Source organism: Nothoprocta perdicaria, unplaced genomic scaffold (assembly GCF_003342845.1).
Source record: "Nothoprocta perdicaria isolate Ctin4 unplaced genomic scaffold, notPer1 scaffold_288, whole genome shotgun sequence".
Classification (NCBI taxonomy): Eukaryota; Metazoa; Chordata; class Aves; order Tinamiformes; family Tinamidae; genus Nothoprocta; species Nothoprocta perdicaria.
This window is the reverse complement of record NW_020455519.1, coordinates 2,459-19,173: the sequence shown is the minus strand read 5'-3', so window position 1 is coordinate 19,173 and position 16,715 is coordinate 2,459. Positions and strand designations below refer to the sequence as shown.

General features: G+C 49.0%; 1 protein-coding gene across 1 annotated transcript in view; it reads left to right on the top strand.

Annotated features, from left to right (window-relative positions):
* The window catches only part of FAM168A (family with sequence similarity 168 member A), a 93,947-nt gene extending 78,119 nt beyond the window's left edge, over positions 1-15,828 (top strand). The window contains exons 3-8 of the mRNA XM_026041570.1: positions 3,359-3,439; positions 11,433-11,558; positions 13,332-13,474; positions 15,033-15,207; positions 15,427-15,543; positions 15,653-15,828. Of these exons, the coding sequence (XP_025897355.1) occupies positions 3,359-3,439; positions 11,433-11,558; positions 13,332-13,474; positions 15,033-15,207; positions 15,427-15,539 (638 nt within the window). The 3' untranslated portion in view covers positions 15,540-15,543; positions 15,653-15,828. The remainder of the gene's footprint in view (positions 1-3,358; positions 3,440-11,432; positions 11,559-13,331; positions 13,475-15,032; positions 15,208-15,426; positions 15,544-15,652) is intronic.
* The last annotated feature ends 887 nt before the right edge of the window (positions 15,829-16,715 follow it).

The following is a 16,715-nucleotide window of genomic DNA, read 5'->3' as shown; positions in this document are numbered from 1 at the left end:
TAGAGGTCCCTTCCAACCTTAAATATTCTGTGAATGTGTGAATCTGTGAAGGCTATTAAGTTCATCAGACATGACTTCCCCTTGGTGAATCCGTGTTTACTACTCCTGATCGCCTTATTTTTCTTTACATGCCTAGAGATGCTCTCTAGGAGGAGGTGCTCCATCACCACCGTAGGTGAGACTAACCAGCCTGTAGTTTCCTGGCTCTTCCCTTTTGCCCTTTCTGAAGGCAGGAATGACCTGCCTTTTGAAGGCAAGAATGACCTCTTTCTTCCAGTCCTCCAGTGGCTTTGATGTACTCGTGTGAACAATGTGAACGGTGGCTTTGATCTTCTCAAGGAGGTCAGTTCACAGTCATTTTGGTGGTGGAGAAGAGCCAGCAAACACAAACCATAGCAGTTTGGCAACAAGGAGGCAAATAAGGTGCAGAAATGACTCCTATTTTAAACCTAGTGACTTCTGAATGCAGAGGATTTGCAAACACATTYCCCCTGGTCCAAATTGCCATCGCTTTAGATACCTTCATATCTCTTGGTGTGTCCAGAAAGGAACAAATCAACATTGATTCCCCTGTACCTTCTCCATCCCCATTTCCCCCTTCAACTAGAAAGGACAGTTTCTCTTGCTGGAGGTCAGGATTTACCAAGGTTGACGTGATCAGGGTGGGGGGAAGAGGAGAGTGGGGCTGGCTGCATCTTTTCACATCCAACGCTATTATAGCTTCTTTGGTAGAGATGGTGGTTATTTGAAGCAGAAATGTTCTGCAAATGGTCACAGCTTTCTTTCAAAAAAGCAAAAGCCATCACAAAAAGCAAGAGCCAGTCCTGCTGARCAGAAGTTACATCCAAAAAAGAGAAAGTGGATGTGCAAAGTGCAGGGTTGTCTTCATCTGCTTGAGGTAGTCTCTGAATGTATGGAAAACATTACCGAAAGCCACATTTGACTGTTCAGACCCCTAATGTAGAATGACCTGGTTATTTCAGGCTTGTTTTTTTCCCTTTAGACCTAACATTGCAAGTTTTGGTTTGAGTAGAGAAGAGATTTCTGCTGAATTTGATAGGTGGTGAATGCTGGCAATGGGCACATTGAAACCTTGGCCATTTGGTGCCCCATGGGAAGATACTTGTAATGATTTTCCATTGAAATGAGGACTGTTAGGTGCATTGCAGTATAATAAAGAGATTTGGGACATATTTTTGTGGACTGACTTGCCACAAAGATACAAAATACCTGATGCTCCAAGGAGGCTCTTGTCCAGGTAGTGCCCATCATCAATTATCACCTGTGGGATGCCCAGCAGCTGGTGAGGAGGATGGGGATGATAGAGCCTGTGTATATTGGGCAGTGTATTTGACCAGGCTGTGCTCCCCATCTGGACACAACCCTGGGCAACATGCTGTGGTTGACCCTGCTTGAGCAGATGATCGCCAGAGGTTCCTTCCAACCTCCACCCTTCTGCGATTCTCTGAAATGTGGACATCAGTGCTGACATTTTGGTGCCTTCATGGTCCAGAGGTCGCAGGAGAGTGGGAATCTGAGGGGCACTGGAGCAGTAATGTGCTGGGAAAGGAAATGGTTATCTTCTCACTAGCCCACGGCTTGGCATTTTGCTTTGAGATCTTCAGCGTTAGCGTCCTGTTCGCAATCACGGAGTCTCCAAATAACTTTCCRAGGAGCTTCTTGATTGCTGCAGCGTGTGTATTCCTACATGCATTGACAGCCTGATTTTAGGTACAGTCTAAAATAAAAATCTGCCAAACTGCTGCTTCTCCAGCAGTGACTGCAGCAATTTTTAATTAACCTGATTTAGATGCCAAATATATCACTGATGAAAATGAGAGTGCAGAACATGCAGCCATTTATTCCAGTACAGTGGTCGTGAGTGTTGAATTAGATGTATTCAAATCAACTTTAATTTTTTTTTCTGCAGTCGTAGGTTGTGCAGTGGGTGCCAGGTCTTGAGTAGAGTCAATTAATGGATGTGGGATGGAGGGATCGTAATGTGCTCATCTTCCTGGGACAGGGAGCAGAGCCCCACGCTTGCTTGTATTTAATAAAGCAGGGGTGGGAATCTGTTGGCTAATTGCCTCTTCTCGGTTTTGCTGGCATGCAGGAGATGACATCGGTGGAGCTTGGCGTGGAGACACCAAGGAGGGTGCCTGCTGCAGGCCACCAAACTGGATCAGCCTCCGGGCTGCAGGCCAGGGAGATAGATGGATAAGCAGGGGAAACAGCAGTGTGGTTTCCAAGCCCAGCAAAGCCAAATGCCGGCAGCAGGAAGCCAAGATTAACATGGCCTGTTGGATTTAAGAGGGATTTATGTAGGAAGCAAGTAAGGAGGAAGGGAGTTATTTGAGTGTTACCATACACAGTCTTTAAAAGCATCAAAGAAAAAAAAAAAAAAAAAAGGAGTATGAAGAAAAGCAACAGTGGGCAGACTGAGGTGCAGAGATTGTCCTCTGTGGTCTTCATAGGAGATGATGGCCTCCAAGGAAGTTAGAGCCTGATGCAAGAGGCCTGTATGGTATGTAGATGTCCATCATGACATTCAGGTCCTCTGTAGATGCTGTTATGATTGCTTGGATGCCAGCTAACCAAACGTCTCTGTAGCTGCCTGCTTAGATGATTTCCCCTGAAGTCTCCATGGTAGACCTGAATGAAGATAATGGAAACCAAAGACTCTCTGTAACCTGTCCTAAAATATTCATTAAAACCTCTTGTGGTGGCTTCAAGCGGTACAAGGTACCTGGTGTGCTCCTCTCTGGTGGTTTGGCAGGAAGATGGATTGCTTCTCAGACCTGAAGTTGTACAGGGATGAGTGACCACAAGGACTGCCCTGTTTTCATACGATGTCTTCACCTACCCTTTAGCAAGAAGCTCTGGTAGAGTAGAGTAGAGTAGAGTAGAGTAGGGAAAGGTAGGGAAGGGTAGGGTAGGGTAGGGAAGGGTAGGGTAGGGTAGGGTAGAGGTGTGGAGGACCAAGACCCTAGGCAAGGTGCTGATCTCCGCCATTGGGATTGGAAGTCCTTGCTGCTCTTGGAGGAGGAGGAGATGGGGCTCAGCACTTCATGACTGTGGTTTTTCATCACCGACTTGTTCATTTGGTGTGTGTTTTCTGGGTCATTTTCTCCAGCATGCCTTCAACCTTCTTATTTTCTCACTTTCCAGGGGAATAAGGCTTAAATACTGAGTCAGGTGAAATCCTGTGGAGTGCAGTCGTAGGCCTAGTGCCMCGACTGTTGGAGAAGACACTTGGGCTCTACATCTTGGCTATGCCCATGGCCTGTTTGCTGGTAGTTTATTGCTTTCAGGAATCCTGTCTCCTTGCTGCATAACATCTCTCCTTTTCTCCTTGCAGGTTATCCGACRGGATACCCAACAGCTGCCCCAGCCTACAACCCAAACATGTATCCAACCAGCAGCCCCGGCTATGCCCCAGGTAAAGCCAACGTCGTGTGTGGAGATAACGTGTTTGAAGGGTGCAGGAGAATTAACCTTTGCTACTTGGTGTACAAACACCTCTGTCTCTGCATGTTAGTTGGTAAATATTTTGCTGATACATGTACCAGCTCCTGCAGGAATTTCACACCATTCATTGGGAAAGTCTCTCCGGGTCATAAAGCACTTTTGAGCCCTTAATTATATCTTAAAGCTCATCCCGGGAGTTTTTACAGTCTTACTCACTGTGATATCTGCACGTTGACATTTTTTAGTTTTTTCTGGATATCACATGATTGCCTTTCCCCTTCTCTTCTCTGTCTTGAAATGGCTCTTCCAGGGAGCAGCAGTCTCTTCCTAGATGGACACAGGAACTGCTCTCCCTTAGCCTTGATGTTATCTGCAACAGCATCAACCACATTTTTCTCCTTAAAGTCTTGTTTTTCCCGAGCTTTCCCAAGCTGCCCTTTAATTCTGCTTCCTACTCTGCTGCAGCATTTCCATCACAACATATCCTTCATCTCCCACTTCCAGTTTTCCATGCAAGCTGGACGGGCAACGTATTCATCACCCATAGCTCAGACCCACCTCTGGAGCCTTCTTCTCTATCCCTCTGCCTCACTTGGGCAAATTCTCTTGCTTCCTTCCAGCTTTAGCATAAAGGTGTCTTTCCCAGCTGTCTGCTTTAGCCATGTCATGTCCTTCTTGCATGGTAGCAAGTGGAGGACACTCATCTTTCCTCACAGAGCCTCCTCCCATGCTGTCTGTCATCTCCTGCAGGGGAGCCACCTCTGCTTGCTCCTTCACACTGTGCCTTTCTGAGCAAGTGTCCCTGCTGCTATTCCTTGTCTCTGCTGTTCCATGACTCTAGAATTCTGTGGTTCTGTGATGCTGTTCCTCTCACTAAGCAAGAGCTTCCTGTAGTTGCCTACAAAGACGTTCTTCAATTGACTGCTTCCTTTAGCAAAGTTTTATTACAAAAGTCCATGCTGGGAGCCACACTCTCCTTCTCCAAGAAAGTTTCTTTAAGAAAAGGAAGGGAACAACACTGTCAGAAGAGAACCACAGACACGGAGAAGTAGCTTAATCTTCCTGTCCAATGTATTTGCTAATTGGTAAGATCCAGCATCTACCATAAGTTTTCTTCAGCACAGCACAAACTAATGAGGTTCTGCATTTAATGAGGAACACTTGAGCTCCTCTGCTTGGTGGATCAGTTGGTGATYGTTTGAGTCAAATGCTGGACATCTTTAGAGATGTCTATTACTTTCTGGAGTAGTTGATGGCTTCTTGGCCCTTTGTTCAAGTTAGAATTTAGCTGAAGTTGAACATCCAATGAAGTATTTTGCCGAAACCAGACCTTTCAAAGGGCCAGGCAACACTTTCCACTGCTGGTGGCTTTTTAAGCCGGATGAAGGCCTCCACTTGCAGAAGATGAGCAGTGKGTGGGAGCCTCTTTACATGATAACGGATGATGGAAAATGAAGAGCCAAGGAGCAGTTTCCAAACATTGCACTGCCCTATGGCCAAAGAACTTTTGAGGTAGAGTGTGTTATGAGAAGAAGGAAGAACCTTTCTATTAGCAACCCTGAGATCAAAATCCTATTCATTAGCTGCAGTAGTGTCKTATCAGGGAGGCGTTGCTAAAGGATGTGATCACATAGGTCAAATCCAAGAATTTGTGAGACCTGGACTGTATCCAGAAAAGCACTTTCAAAATCAGGATGGTGCCCTTTCTTTTTTTTTTTTTTTTTTCCTGCTTTTTACCACAAAGGCCTGAAAAAACATCTCGCACTCACTTCTGAGACGAAAAACAGTGTTTGGACTCGATCGCTTTTCTTGGTTTTTGGGTTGCCTGAGATGTTTATTCTGAACATTTTTGCCTCCAAAAACACAAGCCGAGGGATTTTCAAACTTGGGAATAAAGGTGCCTTTTCAGGCCCGTTGGTGCTGGGGACGGAGCACAAAGCAGAGCTTTGTGGCCGCCCTGCTCCTCGGAGCGTCAAGTTCCCGCTCCATTGGCTGCTGGAGCCGGGCGGTCGCTGCCAAAACCCCTTTGGGTTCCATCTTCTGCTCATCGATGAAGGTCTGTTATTTTGCAAGGCTGTTAAATAAAGCCAGTTACTCTGGGTGCCTCTCTGAGGGATCAGTTTTATTTTTTTCCGTGTTTTCCTGTGTCATTGGAGCGCTCTTTCGGCATGTTTCCACATGCTCATAACCTTGGAAAGRTCCTTGCCCCACTGTGTGCATGCTGACCATCCAAAATATTGAGAGAGAGCCATGAAAAGAGTCCCATCATGCAAAAAAAAACCCCACAAGTTTATTAGTGGTTGGTGTGGCAGCATCCTCTGTGCTCTGATGGGGAAGGAAACACAGGGGGACTTCTTCATGTCAGCCTGGGCATGATGAAAATGCAAAAATATGGGCGAGCAGCTGTAAGTTCAAAGTGGTCAGGCTAAAACTAGCATGTCTGCCTTTCTATGCAAGCCTTGACAAGTAAAAGTCAGCCCCATTGGACAGTCTTACTCTCTGTTTGCACCCTGGTGCTATAGAGTTCTGGCATGAGCTTGGACACACAGGAACCCAAGAGATGTTGGAGAAGACGTAGCACCTCTGAAGAGCATCAAAAGGAGGCACCTCCTGCCTGACGTCTCCAGGAGTCAAGGCTGGAGGGTGGGTCAAGCTCTGACATGCAGGATGAGAGCCACCAAGGTGGAGGTAGAGGAAGGTCACCATGGTGTCCCTGCAGATAGGCTCTTCAGCATTGCTCCTTCKGAGTGTGATGGGATGCTTTGATGCGTCACACCTGGTCCTTGCCTTGGGTTGGCAAAGGCAGGAAAGCCCGACTCCAAGGAAAGTCAATGTCTCCAAAGTGCCTTGTAGCATGGAGGTGTTTCTCACTTGGCCCCTGCAATGGCATGTCCATCCTACAGGCAGSAGCTTGGCCTCTGGATGGGGAGACAGTCAAGGGGGCACCCACAGGAGAGACAGCCTCCACTTCCTGCAGGGATAGGAGGTTTTCTGGGGTCCTTAGTGCTTMTTGTCCATCACAGTCCCCATGATCTGGAGACTGGCATTTGTATTAGAAAAGATACTGAAATAAACCTTAGAATTGCTGTCACCCTAACAGTAAAGAAGTTGCTCCTCACCTGGAGACGGAACTTCTTGTGTTTCAGCTTGTGGCCATTACCCCTCGTCCTATCGCTGGCCACCAGTGAGAACAGCTTGTCCCCTTCCTCCCTGCATTCTCCCTTCCTGAACTTATACATATTAATCATATCCCCTCTGAGCCTTCTCTTCTCCAGAGAAAACAGGCCCAGCTCACTCAGCCTCTCTTCATACGAGAGATGTTCCATTCCCTTAATCATCCTGGTTGCTCTTCTCTGGACCCTCTCCAGAAGCTCCACGTCCCTCCTATACTGGGGTGCCCAGACCAAGAGAGGACAAGGAAACCACCTGTAAAAGGATAGCCCTAGATCTTAGGGCTGCAAAGAGGGTGTTGTGCACGTTAGGACTCATTGGTGAACAGCTCTCTGTGCATCACCAGTCAAGAAAAGGCATCTACAGCCTGAGAAGGAYTCATCAGGAGAATGAGTAACACTAGTGGCCAAAGATGGCCAAGTGTGGCAATTCTTCTGCAGCATCCTGCTGAGATGCCCTGGGAGAGAGGGACGTGCATTATGCCAAGATTTCAGTTCTTTGCAGTCATGTTGAGAAGCACGGTGGCAGTGGCAGGAGATGTGAGACAAGAAGGGCTTTCTCCCATGCAGAGGACTTTGAGCTTTGATTTAGTTGTAGGGAGGAAGACTGAGAACCAATAATTGTATTGATTCCCAGTATTCAGTGCTGCTGGATCCTTCTTGGATTAGGATTTCTGCCTAGGAAAGGAGCGGGGTATGTCCCATACAGCATGATGGAAAATTTACTTCCCAATCTTTACAGTCTGATCATCCATTTGCCTGAGCAAGTGTTGAACATTGGTCTGCTGATGGGTTCAAGGAGCTGGTGGGAAGGACCTGGAGGAAGGAGTGAGCCCATTGCATGGGGAGCACCAAGGCTGGTGCTTCCTGCGCTCTTAGTTATACCCAGTGAGAGTTGGGCTTCTTGTGGAAAAAGGCGCTTGATGCCTTCAAAATCCCCTCTCCATCCTACGTGCTGTGGACCCTGTGTAAATGAGTGAGGGTTGCCAAGCCAGGCTTTGCCAGGCTGGCTTCCAGGGAAAAGGGGACATCTGAATAGCATGCCGAAGAAGCTGCCTCAGCCAAGGAAAGGTTCTCCAAGGAGGAGATGGGGATAATCAGGAAGGAAATTCCAGCAATAACCATCCRGGACCAGCTTCCCACCTTGCCAGGTGGGGCAAAAGCCCATCTGCGCYGGTCCCATAGGAGCATCCCTGCAGGGACTCCAGATGCTCCAGGACATGTCAGCTTTACCGCTAATTTATAATTCCCCAGCGGGGATGCCGGGTTGTCACCAGTCCCAGGTGGCATCTTCCCTTTCTGCATTGCTGCACGCAACGGAAAAAGCCCAAAAGGTGGATTTGGAAGGCAGCACGTTGGGCTTGTCAGTCAGCTCTGCTTTCAAGCCCTCAAATACAGAAACTTTGATTTTTTCCCTACTTCTGTCCTGGATGCTGTAGCTGTGGGTGTTCTCTCTTTCATTAAACAAACTCAACCTTCGCCTGCCTTTGATTCGTGCTGTATTTTTATCGCTATAATACTTTGCAGCAGGCCCTTCTGCGGATTAATTAAGGCTCGAGTTACTGATTTTCTTTTCTTTTCTTTTTTTTTTTTTTGAGCAATGCAAATCATTGAGTGTTGCTTTAGATTTGCATTATGTGAAAGGGGGAAATGAAAGCCCTGGTCAATCTTCTTTGTGCCCCTCCGCCTTTTGTTCCTTTCCCAGACTCTTCCTTCTGAAGCGCAGTCCTAATCTTTCCCCCTTTCTTGCTATATATACATATACATATATAAAATCCTCTGATCATTTTTGTCACCAGCTCTTCTTTTTTTTGTCGCCCGGCTTAATGCACAATCAGGAGAATTCACAGCTGTCTTGACATTTACATTTACATTTTTTTTTAATTATTTTTCTGTTTGTGCTTTATTCAGAATACTTTTAATAATTCCTGTGTTGTAAAATGGGAAGGTGGAAAGGCCAGCAAGCTGACAGATCGTTTCCCATTGAGAACAAAACAATCTCCTGGGACATGATAATGTCGTGGCCCAACACACTGAATCGTTAAACCATCAAGGAAAGGGCAACGATTAAAAACCGCTATTCTTAGCTCTTTTGGTGGACAAATGTCCCTCCTGCTCATGAAGGGTCATAGCAGGTTTGAAATCAATACCTTTAAAACCTTTAAAACCCCTTATTGAGGGTTTTTTGACTGCATTTTGAGATATGCCATGGTCCAGAGCCCTCAACTTGCTYCTGCTTGGAGACCTTGGGGCAGAGCCAAGGCTTTGGAGGCAGCCTTGGCTCTGACCTCCCTCCAACTCAGAGACTTTTCCCCATTCCTTGCATTTCCCCACTAGCGTTTATTGAATTATATTTTTACGAATCTGATTCTGACTTGGGCAAAGCATCTCCTGAAGCCCCTCGTGGTCTTGGATGCTTTGGACCTCTCACCATTGTGCCCTTTGGCAGAAGCCACAAGAAAATGGACTTGAAGGAGAAAATAAAGCCTTTTTTTGAGAGGCAACGGATGCAAAACAAGCTAGATGAAACATCCTGTTGGTGTTTGCTCAGATGGACTCAGTTGCTCTCAGACAGTGGGCTGCAAACAGCCTGGTTGCAGCCCATAATGCGCTGTTGAGGTGCCCCATCATGGAGGACATCTCCATGAGATCTTCTGCTCCCCAGTCTATCGCATCAGCTGGCAAGGGGTCTGTATTTTGAGGCCTCCTGGTCCAAGGTCTCAGCAGAAATCCTTAATGAGCATTGAAAAAGCCATCAGCAAAATGATGACTTGGTTTACTTGACCAAGTTTCCGTGACCAAATTTCTAGTGCATTTAGGGACTGGACACCTGAGTTTCCTCATCTAGAAGAAGCTCATGAATGTGCTCCTTAAAGCTGCTTGCAGTGGAGGGTGGGAAGGGAAGAGCATCTTTGACTTGTGGTGTGCTGATTTGCTACGATAGAGCCCAAATATATCAAAAAATAAAAGATTTGATGCTGCAGATTTTTGATTTCCTCACTTAGAAAAGCATCATGAGAAATGAGGAGGCCTTTGGAGAGACCCAGGATCCTCTCGCTCCCTCCAGCCCCAGACACATGGGGAAGGGAAATCAGTAGCTGGAACGGGCCTGGATTTCTTCCTCACTCCACCCAGTATTTCCTGCAGAGTCACTGACATTTCTGCAAAGCAGATTTAAACCCAAAAGCCCGTTAAACTCCCCAACAACTCACTTTAAAGCAGCCCTCCCAAGTGCTGCAAGCTCCGATGCCCACCTTAAGCCTGGCCTTTTAGGACCATTTTGCTGCAAAAATCTCCCTTTCAAGTCTGGAAAAAGCAGCACCCAAGATCACTCTGCTGCAGAAGCACGAGACACATCGATAATTTTTTTAAAAAATACTTAAAAAAAAAAAAAAGCTTTAAAAAAATAGTAAAAAAAAATCTATTTCTTCATTAACGCTAGGCTGTGCCTCCTCCGAGGCGTTCTGCTGCCCTGCGATGGCTGCTTGGTTTTAACACCCGTCATTAAGATGTGATTTTTAGGTTCTGGAAAGTAGGACACGCTCTTTGTGCAGCGGCTTGGGCTTCAGCCGCCGCTATCAATAATGCAGCAGGGAAGAGAGCTCTGGATCTGTTCCTTCCGTGCCCGTATTGAGYGGTTTCCTCAGCCTTGGGAATGGCTGAGGACCTGGTGGGGTGGTGGATCTGAGTGATCCCCATCCCTGTTTCTGGATCCTGCCTGGAGAAAACTTCCATCTGTGGCACAACATGCAGACTTCTTTCTCTCCTGGAGTGCTCTAAATCATGACCTGTAGACCCCCCTTGATGACTCTTTGGATTTCCCAGGGATCCAGTCATTTTTTCATGACCATCCAAGGGGAAAAGCTAAACCCAATCCAGGAGATCGTGGCAGGAGATAGAACTTAAATGATATTAAATAATCGTGGCTGGATTGTCACCTGTGTGAGCTGTAGCTCTTGCAAAGGTCCAGGAGATGCTCTCTATTCCTAGATGCCTTGGAGGACATTCAAGGGGAATCTCTTTGGATGCTCCCTGAGACAAGGTCTCCATTGGTCATCTGTCATCCCCACTCCATGTGCTCCGAGGCAGTCATCCTTCTTATGTACGTGCTGRCAACATGGTTGGTTATGGAGCAAAGAATCCAAATGTAGAGCTGGTGCTGGTTCATCACAGAGATGTGCTGTGACAATTAAATCAGTTTTCCTCTTTTGGAAAACTAAAGATGAGCAGATACCGTGAAGWGGATACTTCTCAAACCCCAAAAGAGCTGGTTCCTGAGGTTCTTCTGGCTTGTCTCATTTGGCCACTTTCCTACAAGCCATGATTACAGGACAGCTGTCCAAAGCCCCTGCTCCTGCTGCCTGTTTCTCCAGCATTTCCTATGGCCATGCTTGGTGTGGAATGGGATGGTCATGGCTACCAAGGACCAACATCTGCAGGACCCACCAGGTGCTCATCTCCAACCAGCAGATCTTCAGGAATGTCCCCAAAGCCATCCCAGATGGCCATGTCCCCAAATGCAGATCCCTGTGCAGGTCACTTGGATCAGAAAAGTGGTTGTTTGAGGTAGGCAACTTCATGGTAGCCATACATTGGTCCTCCTTGAGGAACAGRCAACAGGAGAGGAAGCTCAGCGTGAACTTCCCCCATGGGTTCCTTCTTTAAAAGAGGAGTTAAGGCAGAGGGTGGCAGSGTGGTTAAAACGTGACACAAAGGTGGGATGTGGTGGCTTGGTTGCAACGTTGACACATGGCACTGGCTGGGTGTAACACTTCCTTTCTGTCTCCTCTCAAGCTACACTTCTGATGAAGCAGGCCTGGCCACAGACGTCCTCCTCCTGTGCCACTGAGGGCACCTTCCACCTCCCCGTGGACACTGGGACTGAGAACAGAACCTACCAAGCTTCTTCTGCAGCATTCAGTAAATAAACCTTTGCTTCTGGGGTTCTACCTGTTTTTGTTGTTGTTGTTGTTGTTGTTCCCGTTTTGCTCTCCTCGCTTTCCAGGAGCTTGGAAGTGGGGTTATTTGGGATGGATTTATCAGGAGAATTGCAACCAAGGGGACTGTTCCTCGTGAGCATGCAAGCTTGCATGCAGGTGCACACGAATGTGTGGGACCTTCCTTGAGTGCTGAGCCTAGGTGGAGCATCCTTTGGGTGCTGTGGGTCCCTGGGTGCTCCAGCACCCACCTTCAGGAGCTTCCTAGCAGGCTCTCCAGCAGGACCAAAGCCAGGATGCCCTCCCTAGAGGCTTCACTGCTTGCAGGAGAAGACAGGGTGAGAAGAGGTTGACGTGCCCTTGGGTGGCTGCACGATGTTCCAGATTATCAGCTTATCTGGACTTTCGAACGGGGCTCTATGGAAGAATTAGACGTCCTTCAGATTGGGCACCCCAAACTTAGCTCACTGTCGAAATGCGGCACCAGCCCCAGGGGACTTGCTGATCCCGAGAAGACGTTAGATGGTCGCAATTAGGCTTTCAATCACCTGCCAGCCACGTGTTTCCAGGCGCCTCACATCTCATCTGGTGTCATTAAAACTTGATTGCAAGTCATTTTTAGCCACCAACTGATGCGAACTCTTCTTTTTTTTTTTTTTTTTTTTTTAATTCTCATTTACAAACGTTGGAGGTGACATCTGCTGAGTACTTTGGTAGTAGAGCTGCTAAATTCTCTGTGATTTGCCAGTCAGGGAGCTCCACGGGGAGTTCTTTGCATCCGCATTCAAAGCAGTTGAACCCCGTGATGTTCAGCCTGGCCGTTGTCTCCTGATGGGTCATCTGACACAAAGGTTGACCCCAATAAGTGGAACTTCCCAAATTCTCCATGTTCTGCCAAAAAAAAAAAAAAAAAAGGAGTTGAAAGCAGAAAAAACACCAGAATAGCAAAAAAAAAAAAAGAAAGTTTGTCTGTCTGTGAGCAGCACTGTGATGTTTCTGGTGGAGCTTCCAGAAGAAGGACCCTCCACTTCTGCTGATGAACATGGAGCAGGACACCTTCCTTTTTCTGAAGAAGAAAAGTCCTGAGATTTTCCCYGAACTGAACGCTTGAGTTTTGGATGAAGTATTGTGCAAGTTGACTCCTGCTTGGAAGTACCTCTGGAGATGGGGAGTTTGAGTCCTGGCCTAAAGGGATCCTCCATCCAGGTTGTCTTTACCTGGATGGAGACCATGTGGCCAAGTTCAAGATGTCCCACAACCTTCACACTGCAATCACCCAGTGGGCTCAGAAGAGGCTTTAAAAGAGGATTTAAGCTCTTAAATGACCTTTGCTGTTTGAGCCTTCAGGAAAGCTTATCTTTCCCTGACCTTTCTCACAAGTCTATCAGTAGAAAGATATCTTTGAAAGACACCAAAGGAAAGTGGAGACGCTTAGGGGATCTCCTGCCTCTAGGAAGAGCACTTTGAAAAAGAAAAACAACAAATCTGGGGGGGAATTGTGAGAAGATCTCATGAGGTCTTGCAGRAAGAGCAACGTGACTTTATACAACCCACAGAGCTCTGAAATACAAAGAGAGCCCAACGTTGAGCAAGAGTCATGGTCAATGGGTGAAGCCGAACGGTTCCTGCTGTCATTTTTCTGCGAAGCCGTAGGGCAGTTGAGGGGATTTGGGTGTCATTGGTGATTTAGGCACCTGCGTGCCCGTGCCCGTCACCTCGGATGTGGCTCCAACGCTTGCTGCTCTTGTCTTGCCAGGGTACACCGCGGGGACTCCCTACAAGGTCCCGCCGACCCAGAGCAACAACGCGCCTCCRCCCTACTCTCCGTCTCCGAATCCGTACCAAACGGCCATGTACCCCATCAGAAGTGCCTATCCCCAGCAGAACCTGTACACCCAGGTAGGTGTCCTGTGCTCACCACGGCCACCAGACAAAGCTGGATGAGGCCCCGACAACTGATGGCTGGTGGCATCTCACTAGCTTTGCCCTGTGGTTGCTTCCTGGTGATGATGTGCCCTTGTCRTGGTGCGCTGCAGCGACCAGGAGATTCAACATAGGGCTGGTGTCCTCCAGAAATCTTGTGGGTCATAATCTGTTCAGAGTAGCACTTTCCCCATCCCAAAGGTCCCCGTCACCCTATCCTTCGGTGGCCCAGGGACTTGGTCATTCAAGTTATGCTTCCATCTAACATGAGAACTCAGCTCTTMGCACGTGCAGAAGGCACTGGGAAGGGTTGACCAAACTCCTGGACCCTGAACCACAGTCCAAGGACCACCAGACACGTACCCAGGTGCTGGTTCCCACTGATTTCACCTGGTCCTCAGTTTGGGACCTGCTGGTGAAGCAAGGAGGGCAAGAAGAGCCCTCTCTTCTTCCAACCCCAACTGGAGGTTCAGATCAGCCAATAGCCTCCTACCATCCCAACCCGTCACAGGCAGAAGGGGCACCACACCTGGACGTACCATTGACTCCTCGAGTGGYTGCAGGAGCAAAGAGAGGTTTCATAGCATAAAAACCTGCAAGGGAGCATCTGGGAGAGGGACCTGTTGGTGGGTGTTCTGCTCACCTTGCACTTGCAACCCTCTCCACTGGGGATTTTGCTTGGTGGCAACTAGGGTGGGCTAAGAAAGCTCTAAGAAAGCATCCAGTGACCCAGATCCAGTCACTGTGGCTCAGCTGGTGGAAGCTGCCCAAATCCCTTTCTGCAGATTGGAATTTGTCCAAGCAGTCTTTGTAGCTCCCCAAAAGAAAGTGGTCATTTAGTAGTAGAGCTGCAACCCATTCTGCTCTCAAGCCCCACCTTTGGAGGTCCTCCAAAGGCTTCCATGAGCCCATGATGAAATCTCATGACTTTTTTGGAACGCTCTAGTCTTTCCCACCCACCCTCTTTACAAGTGAGCAGCTGAAAGATTTGGGGCATGGTTCCCATTTCACCCCCAGGCAGCAGGRCATGTCCCCAAAGCTTTGGTTCACCATGTGGGATGTGGATCTCCTTCCAGCTGCCATTGCCCTCATCCTTCCTGTGGTTCAAGGGTGTTCTGTGGCAGTATTTTTGGTGGGATCTACCCAGGTCTCACTTCTCCACGTCTTCAGACACTGGCGTGTTCTCCTGACCATGGAAAGGACCAGGAGCAAAGAGCTGCCTCATTTTTGCAGAACTCCAATGGTTTTCCACCCTTTATGGTTCAAACCAGGTGTAACATCTGCTGGTCTGGAGTAGGGCTGGAGACCTGCAAGGCTTGAGGGTGTCTCCACGAGTGGTTGTCACCCATGGGGCACTCCTGGAGTCCTCTCCTATGGGGATGTTCCAAACTTGCCCAAATGTGACCCTGTGCCCCATACTCTGAGTGTCCCTGTTTGAGTAGAGGAGTTGGACTCAATGATCTCCAGGGGTCCCTTCCAACCTCAACCCTTCCGTGGCTGACTCTGTGGCCTCTCTTGTCCCCTTCTCCAACAGGGCGCTTACTACACCCAGCCCGTGTACGCGGCGCAGCCCCACGTCATCCATCACACCACGGTGGTGCARCCCAACAGCATCCCCTCGGCCATCTACCCGGCGCCCGTGGCCGCRCCGCGGACCAACGGCGTGGCCATGGGCATGGTGGCGGGCACCACCATGGCCATGTCGGCAGGTAAGATGCCTCGCGCTTCTCCCACYGCTCTTCCAGGAGGAGCAGAACAAGCTGCTCCTTGGGGGTTCCCACCTCCAAGCTCCTCCTGGAAGATGCTTTGGGTCCATCCGCCTACGTTCGGTGACACTGGATAAAAACACCGACCTTGGTTTGGCCAAGAAACATCAACTTTGTGGGGTTTGCTTGCAAAAAAACCCACATCTAAGGTGGCTTTTGCAGGAACGCTGCTGACCACACCGCAGCACACCGCGCTGGGCGCCCACCCCGTGTCCGTGCCCACGTACCGTGCCCAGGGCACCCCCGCCTACAGCTACGTGCCGCCGCACTGGTGAACCCGTAAGTGCCCCCGCGCGCCCCCAACCTCGTCCCCGTGCCCCCCGACGTGTCCCCACGGCTGCCACCAACCTCGTCCCCGCGCCCACCGGCCGCCTTCGCTCTCTTGCAGATGCGGCCCCGGACGCGACGACGACGGGGACGAGCGCCGCAGCACCCGCCACCCACCCACCCACCCACCCACACACACACACACGTGCACGCCCGGAGTGCAAGGGTCACTTTGCTGCATTCTCTAGTGGTTTTTGTAAAAGCTGCTTTTTCTAATCTCCCGCCTCCCTCCCTCCCTCCTCCCGTTCGCCGCCCGCCCCGTCGTGCCACCCGTGCCCACACCGAGCAATAGCGAAAAGGTCCCGCTCGCCGGCCCCGGCGCTCCGCAGCTCCAAGCGGCCCCTTGGCCTTCTCGGCATTCCTCTTTTTTTGCTCTTTTTTCCCCCATTTTGTTGTTTTCTTTTTTTTTTTCACCCGGGTTTAGCAAAGCCCGAGCAGCCAGGGCGGGAAGAACAAAAAAAGCGCAGCCCGTTCCCGACTTCGGCTCGGTTTTAATTGCACCGGAGGGAAATGATTTCATCTTCCGTATCTTCTTTTGGGGGGGAATCAATAAAAATTGGTGTCTTCCAGCGAGCCGGTGGGAAGCGCGCGGCCCGGCCCTCCTTCCCAGCCAGTTTTCCCGGCAGCTCCGAAGTGGGAAGCGCCTGGAGAAGCAGGGCGAGCCGCCCGGTGCAGGGCGAAGCCATAGCAATAAATAGCGGTACCCTAAGAGTGGGAATAAAATGGGGGGGGTTGGTTTTTATTTTATAATTTTTGGCCCCAAATGGCAGCTCTTGGGGTGCTGGTGTGCGAGGCTGAGCCGGGCGGTCGCCTTCCTTTGGAGGGAAGGGGAAAGAGGGAAGGAAAAGGGAAGGTAAAAACAAAAATCCCCGCGGTTTTGGCTGCTTTTTCACCCGGGGGGAAATGAAACTTTTAATTTGGGGAGGGGAAAAATGTTGCTGGAAGGGGACATGTGCTCTAAGGGTGAGCAAGTGACCCTGGGCTGCTTTAGCACCTGCCCCTAATGCAAGGCTGGAGCGGGGGAGAGAAGAAATTAAAATAGGTCTTACGGAGCGGCAGCAAAACACATTTTATTTTATTTTACTTTATTTTACTTTATTTTACTTTATTTTATTTTATTTTAT